Source organism: Monomorium pharaonis, chromosome 2 (assembly GCF_013373865.1).
Source record: "Monomorium pharaonis isolate MP-MQ-018 chromosome 2, ASM1337386v2, whole genome shotgun sequence".
NCBI lineage: Eukaryota > Metazoa > Arthropoda > Insecta > Hymenoptera > Formicidae > Monomorium > Monomorium pharaonis.
The window spans coordinates 13,551,057-13,558,250 of record NC_050468.1 but is presented as its reverse complement, the minus strand read 5'-3'; the positions used below and the strand labels follow the sequence as shown (position 1 = coordinate 13,558,250).

The following is a 7,194-nucleotide window of genomic DNA, read 5'->3' as shown; positions in this document are numbered from 1 at the left end:
AATACCTAAAACAGTAATTTATAATTATAACAGAGCACTGGCGCCGACTTAGGGGGAGGGGAGGCAGAGCACTTTTGGCCCCCCCAATAATTTTTGTCTTTTTGAAAAAGTTTTTTTTAAGAAACCGCGCGCACAGCTTAAGCTCGTGTCAGACTACCAACTAAAAATAAGGAAAATAAGCTTTCTTTCTCGAATATTTGAAATAAACTTTCTCAATTTTGTGCAATGTAAATAAAAATATATGTAATAAGTGTATGAGATATTAAAGCTCGCATACTTATATATGAAGCATAATACTTATATTTGAAGCTATTTTAGAACCTGCGACATCATTCTTGCGGGCTATTTGTAAAATGCTAGGGAACTTTCCAATTTTCAATAAGAAATGATATAATGTAATATGTGTTTTTAACTTTTATCTCTCTAGCCTAAAAAAAAGGCCGTTAGAAATTTTCCTCTTGCCCCCCAAAAAAGTTTTCCAAGTCGGCGCCATTGTAACAGTATTTTTTACCATTACGAAAAAACTGAAAATTTTCAAAGAATTTATTTTCTTAATCTTAGAAATTATAAGTTTTTATTGTGGTATTCAAGAAAATTTTTGAAATTTTAAATTTAAATTTTGTTTTTCTGACAAAATTATTTTTTTAATCATTTTTTATTGATAATGCAAAATTGATTAGCAACAAATGTAGCATATTCTCGTGACTCATAAACTTTTATTAAAAAATTAATAACAATAACGTAAAGTTTCTAAACTGATGTTTAATCATTTTTTTATTCTTATAGTTCTAATGAACTAATGATCGATGTATTGGGGACAGATCGTTATGTACTATATTTAGTTTACATTATTTGTTTAGTACTTTTTTAAATTTTATATTCAGAACTTAAATGAGTTTTCTTTGCAATTGTATGATTAAAAAAATATTGAGATATTTAATAAGATAAATTTCAAAACTGCATTAAAAAATTGTTCAATCTTAGAATTTTGAAAAAAATTTATGAAAAATCCGAAAATTTGAGTATACATTCTGTATAACATTTAATCTTTAAAAAAATGTGATAATTTTAACTTTTAGTAAAATGTTTATATTTTTACTTTAATACTATAATAGTAATATAAAAGCATAATATAATTGTTTCGATTACAATAGTATTAAAAATTAAGTTCTAATGCTTAATTTGAAGATATTTTTTTCTTTTTTATTCTCTTATAAAAAGGATTATTGAAAATGTTTTTCCTGATAAAACTACACAAAATTTCTTTTTATATATATATGCGCGTGTGTGTGAGAACAAATTATGTTTGTAATGTATGTAAACATGCATGCTGTATATATAATCTTATTTCAATATCTTGAAAATAATTCTAAAATATTTTTTTTTAGCAGAATTAAATAAGTATTTCAAAATGATGATTATAACAAATAAAAGACTGATATACAGAAAGATTTATTTAATGTACATTAAAGATTTGATAGAACATTTATATATGGAATAATCTCATTAGAAGACCGGTTTTTAAAAAATAGATTACACACATAGTTGTTGTGATATTATATTATTTTGATAATTCATCCATTCATAAGCGTACAAGAGTTTACATAATTATAAAGTATTCCTGTATTATAATTCGATTAACGTGGCAAATTTTTTCCATGTTATTCTGCAGAATATCTGCAAATTGTCCTAAAATGAATAAATTTATAATAATACTACATACATTCTACATATTTTATAAAATCAGAATTTAATTACAAGTAGAAATTACGAAAATTTTTAGCTAATGTCCAGGCAAGTCCATAGTCTTTAAATATTTCGCAGCTGAAAACATTAAAAAAAGGTCAATAAAAAATTTGAATAAAGAAAAATAAATTCAATTAAATCGCGCATATTTTAACACCTAAGCCACATTGTAATTATATCACAAGATCGAAATAAAATCAAATTTATCTTCAATTTTATGAAACATGATGCATTGTATATACATAAGAAAATACATTAATAGTGTAGATTACAGAAACATAGATACATAAAAGTAATATAAAATTAAGGATATATACATATGTATATGTATATATATTTGTGTTTATATATCTATATGTATATAATGTTAAATCGTTCAACGATTTATCGTTTCAATAGAATACATGAAAATGACTAGATTCGACTCTTTCATGCTTCATTATCGATTAAAAATTTAATACACGTACACATATGCATTGACTGCATATAGGATTATTGCACGAATATAAAGCTTAAATCTGTGAAGTATGAAAGGCTTCAGCCGAAAAGCTATCATTTATTATACTGAAGTCTTGGGAATGTCTCTTCTCGTTCTTTTCTGCAGGAAGAAAAAAAGTCTTCTCGTCTAGCAAAAAGTTTTTTCGTTCTGTTGATTATCGTCAATCTACAAAGCGCGAGTTCCTACATTTCTTTGTGGCAGCCTATAACGAGTAAAATTAGCATACAGACTAGATTGTTCCATCGAAAATTGTATAATTCATTCGTCGTCGCTATCCTATTACATGCTATATATGTACGAGACTGTTGTGATCGATCAGCACCAGTGAGGAAAACATTGATCACTCGTTATCAATATAAGTCTTATAGTTGGTATAGTTGGTATCGAAATTCTCAATGCGCTCCAAATGACTAAAGTTCGTCAAATCGCGTAATCTTTGGCTGTCGTATATTTCATGATCTACTGTCTCCGAGGATTATCCGTGTTTTTCCCTGAACCCTCACCAGTGTCGTTCATGTCTCTCGAATGATCCTTGGAATTTCTATCTTTGAAATCGCGAGAATGGTAATGATGATGATTACTGTCTCTTCGCGACGCTTGACCTCGGTACTTGCGATTATTGCCGTCGCGGCCGTAATTGCGATACTCGCGCGATCGATAAGACGGCGATTCGAAACTAGCCGCGTCAGCTGACTTTACGTTGCCGTTCGGGAGTTGCGGCAGAACAGTCGATTCCGTGTCCGCTTGATGATCTTGCTTCTCGTGTCGATTTGCGCTGTACCTGTAATAATTCATACGTAAATTCTATCCTATCCTTCGATTTCATAACACCTGCTTGGTCCCAGCGGCCTCTAAACGTTCAATATTATCGCACAATATAACTAATTATCAGGAGACTATATTGAATTTGTCTTACTTTGTCTAAAGAAATATTGTGCAATATTATTAAACGTCTAGAGTTTTATAGGGACTTTTTAAAAATGTTTTCATAATAAATTTAAAAGTTTATAGACGTGATAGAATTCTGTACCTCGATGATCTACGATGCCAATAGCTCGGTATTGGTAACGGTGGAAATTTACGAGAGTTCTGTTCCTGTGTTGTGGACGAACTACGATTGTAATGACCATTATTACCGTCGCGGGAGCGTCCACCTCTACTGGTACCAGCGTTATTTGCCGAAGAAGCTGCTCTTAACGAAGCTATCTCCTTCTTTTGATCCATGTTCTCTTTGTGCAATCGTTTTACCATCGCGTACGATTCCTCGAGAAGTACAACTAAGCTCGCTTGCACGGGATCTCCGACTTGAATTCCTACGTCCGCCATTTCGATTTTGTTCTTTTGATCTTCCGTTGTGTTCAATTTCCTGCAGAGAATAAAGAAACGTTAGCCTATCATTATGCGGCGCCGAAATATATGCACTTTTGTATAAAATAACTGACTTCTTTTGCTGTTCTATAACGTTGGACAAATATTGATTATGTGTTTTTGCCTCTTGTAATGACATCTTAATGTCTTGTAAGTCTTTCTCCAGAAGCTCCACCTGCAGAGGTGTTATGTTAACACATGTTGGGCTACCCTATAAATTCAAATTAGAATTCAATTTTTTTTATCTTGATATTCAAGACACTTTTTGAGCAAAAAATAATATTAAAAGGCATTTTATTATCAAATATTCATAATAGCATTGCCTCAAATACCTTTGATTTCGCAAACCCATTTCCATTATCTTCGGGCGAAGAAGGACTACTAGCTGCGCCATAGTGTGCTCTCTTGGAAAAAACTAATTGAAATTGCAAATCTGCAAAGATTTATAAAACAAATTAGAAAATATTCAAAGAAAGTCATTGCAATTATTATTAATTACAGAGAATTGACAAAATAACATAAATGTAAAAAAAATAAACTACTGTTTTTTTTATTAACAAAAGATTAATCTATAATTTGTCTTGAATACAAATTTTATTCTTGTTTAATAAGATTGTACAATGCTTGAATAACCGGATAACATAACTGCCTTGAATTAAACATCGATAAGTTACTGTCATTGGCAGTTTTTAAAGGCAAAGTAAAAGGAGATTTTTTCTTTCCCAATATTTCTTTAAATAGGATATGATATTCTATTAAACGAATGACAATAACATAGTATAATTATTTGAGTATTGTATGACCTTGTTTATATAGAAACAAGGATAACAAATCTGTATTAAAGACAATAATACCAACCTCTTATTAATAAAACAAGTAGTGTATTTTTCAGGTGTTTACATTATTTTGTATCTCCATGTTACCTCTATTTCTTTGGCGCAAGCATTCTATCTCCTGATGTAAGGCGACCAAAGTTATCTGATGTTGTTCCTGTAAGAACTTCATGTTTTGTTCCAATTGCATCACTCTATCTACATTTAGACTTTGATGCCTAACATGCGCGAATCCCTCATTTCTCTCGGTTAAGGAAACCAGATCAGGCGGTGCTTTCTTTCCCTGTAAAATTATACAAGACATTATAATTAAAACTTGGGATCATTTCTCTCTTCTGTTTGAATAATCAAAGAAATAACCTCAACGATGGATTTTACAATGGAATCATCTTTTTTTCGGATCTTATTAGGACTGAATTTCTTGTACAATTTTTTTCTCTAGTGTGAAAAAAAAGAAAGAACTGTACAAGAAATTCCATTCTAAGACATGAAAAAACACTGTGTAAATTTTATAACATGTATAAGAATTTAGCTATTTTTTACAATATCTACAATGCTTACTAGGATAACAAAGAAAATATTGACTAAAGGCATAAATACATTTTAACCAAGTTAAAAAAATTTTATTGTACAGTAATTTAACATTTAATAAAAAGATGAAGGTATAATTACTTGAGGAAAGGGCACTGTTGGTAGTTTCATCAGTACTTTTGACGTCATTCTGAAGGTGTCAGTCAATATCAATTAAAAGTTTCTTGTTAGCACCCTGATTACTTTGCCCTTGTTTACTTTAACAGTACCTTTTTTTTATCAAATATCTCAAGAAATGTCACCCATTAAAACTACACATTGATACGCATAGTTATACGTGGTTCAGAGCTCATTAGTGCAAATGAAACTTTCTTGGAATGTTTTAGCATAAGCAACCTGAAAAAAAGTTCATGATTAATATTATTTGCAATAGGTATAAAAATATAGTAAATATCGCGTAAAGTAAATATTACGAAAATCACAAAAAATCAGTCAGTCACCCTTGATCATAAACATTTACTCCATTTTCATCAATGCAAATTAACTTCAATCTTTTTTTTACTTGCTTTTTCTCATTATTTCTCTAATTCTAAAAATTAGAAAAAAATAAAGAGTAATTTAAAGCAAATTATGTGAAAATGGATATTATATTAGGCCTGTTCTTTGTCGCTGCACTGCTGTACTAGTACAATAAGTTAAAATGGGAAAAAATATTTCTGTCTTATTCTAGCTTATCGCACCAGTGTAGCAATGCAGCGACAAAGAACAGGCCTATATTGTTCTCGAAAATACTATTTTTCTAGAAGCCGTTTCGTTATTTATTTTGTACTTGTGAAAGCAAGTGGAGCAAGGGAACCAACGAAGAAGAAACGCAGTAGCGTCCATTAATCGAGTGTTACTGTGCGGCGACGTATTTTCGGATCGAACGAGTCTGCGGCAAAGTCAACAAGTCAAATCTCACCAAACGGCACTTTTTTGCACGACTCTTGCCAAAAAAAAGACAAACGACGATCGCGAGATACAAAAACACTTTCTCCGGGACCGGGCTCGTAACGCCATGCGAAAGGGGAGTGTACAAACGCCGCTGAGAAACCCCCGCGATCGCGAAAAACAATTTGCGAGGATACGCGACGAACGCGTGCGAGGTCTTCGTCATTGGATCGCATATCGAGGTACCCTGAGAGAAAGTTGATCCAGAAGCCTTCTTACCGAGCACTCTCGAGCTCACAGGGAAGAGTTCGCAGAACGGGAAGCGGACGAATTGCGCGGAGCGCAGCGTAGCGAGATCCTCAGAGATCCTGGAGTTGAATGAGAACGTCCTGCGCGCGCAGTGTGACATTACCGTGGTACGGCGCGCGCGCACTGATTGGCCAAAGCGCGGCGCGGTGCGGCCCGTAGGACAGACCTCGAGTGGTCCCCGATCGGCGATCTTGTAGTGGAGATCGTTTCCCCAGCGAATGCGACAGATCCAGACGGATCTGACGAATTTATCTTCCGTCCGCGTTTTTGCATCTCCGAGAGGAACCAAATTTCGACAGCCATTGTCGCGACCGTTTGAATTTCGCGCGCTTTTCACGCGTCCGCCTTTCGCAGGGATGCTCTATTTCTGTCCTCGCGCCACGGTGGCCATTTCTTATTCGAAATCAGAGTCGTAATTAGCTCTGTATGTGCCCTGGGTAAAATTTTTATTCTTGAGAGTCTGTTAATTTCGGGGGGGAGAATAAATAATTAAGATATAATAATTGTTTAAATCAGGAATTCCCAAAATATGAATCGCAATCCACGCAAGCCGATTTTTCATGGGTCAGAAAAAATTTTCAATTATGATAGGAATCGAAATCAAATTTCGAAATAAACCTTTAAACAATTATTAACCCCTGGAAGCCACCCGGGTGCGATTTGGGACAAGCAAAAATTGAAAATCTTATTTTGAAGATTGTGATTTTTAATATTTTTTACTTCTGCAAGTATTTTTATCGGATTCTATTGAAAATGATATCCCTATAAAGTATACATTTGATTTAAATAATTAAACATGAAGTTATTAAAACTTAAAAATACAAAATCCCAAATCGCACCCGTGTGGCTACCGTGTGACTGGGTGAGGTGTGGGCAATAAGAGTTAAATTCATGAAAAATATACATGAAAAATGAAAATGATTTGCTTCGATGCGACGTTAAAATTATTATCAATTGAAGTAGGAAATAAGAGCATTC

General features: G+C 32.8%; 1 protein-coding gene across 2 annotated transcripts; it reads right to left on the bottom strand.

The window, feature by feature from the left end:
* Positions 1-1,434: 1,434 nt before the first annotated feature.
* Positions 1,435-6,339, bottom strand: LOC105831663. Of its 2 annotated transcripts, none has more exons than XM_012671947.2 (7): positions 6,187-6,339; positions 5,119-5,373; positions 4,537-4,729; positions 3,946-4,046; positions 3,688-3,824; positions 3,276-3,611; positions 1,435-3,026 (listed from the first exon to the last, which is right to left on the bottom strand). In XM_012671947.2, the coding sequence occupies exons 2-7, from the start codon at positions 5,164-5,166 to the stop codon at positions 2,705-2,707; spliced, it is 1,137 nt and encodes a 378-aa protein (XP_012527401.1). In that variant the 5' UTR covers positions 5,167-5,373; positions 6,187-6,339; the 3' UTR covers positions 1,435-2,704. The 2 variants fall into 2 exon arrangements, with proteins under 2 accessions (XP_012527401.1, XP_036139253.1); XM_036283360.1 differs by lacking the exon at positions 6,187-6,339 and adding an exon at positions 5,807-6,100.
* Positions 6,340-7,194: the final 855 nt, after the last annotated feature.

What these genes read in the sequence shown, in the direction of transcription:
- LOC105831663 (XM_012671947.2), bottom strand. Translation starts at nt 5,166, where the DNA reads ATGACGTCAAAAGTACTGATGAAACTACCAACAGTGCCCTTTCCTCAA. An exon ending in ATGGGTTTGCGAAATCAAAG is followed by an intron (nt 3,825 to 3,945) that starts GTATTTGAGGCA and finishes TTGAATTTATAG; the next exon opens with GGTAGCCCAACATGTGTTAA. An exon ending in GTTATAGAACAGCAAAAGAA is followed by an intron (nt 3,612 to 3,687) that starts GTCAGTTATTTT and finishes TATTCTCTGCAG; the next exon opens with GAAATTGAACACAACGGAAG.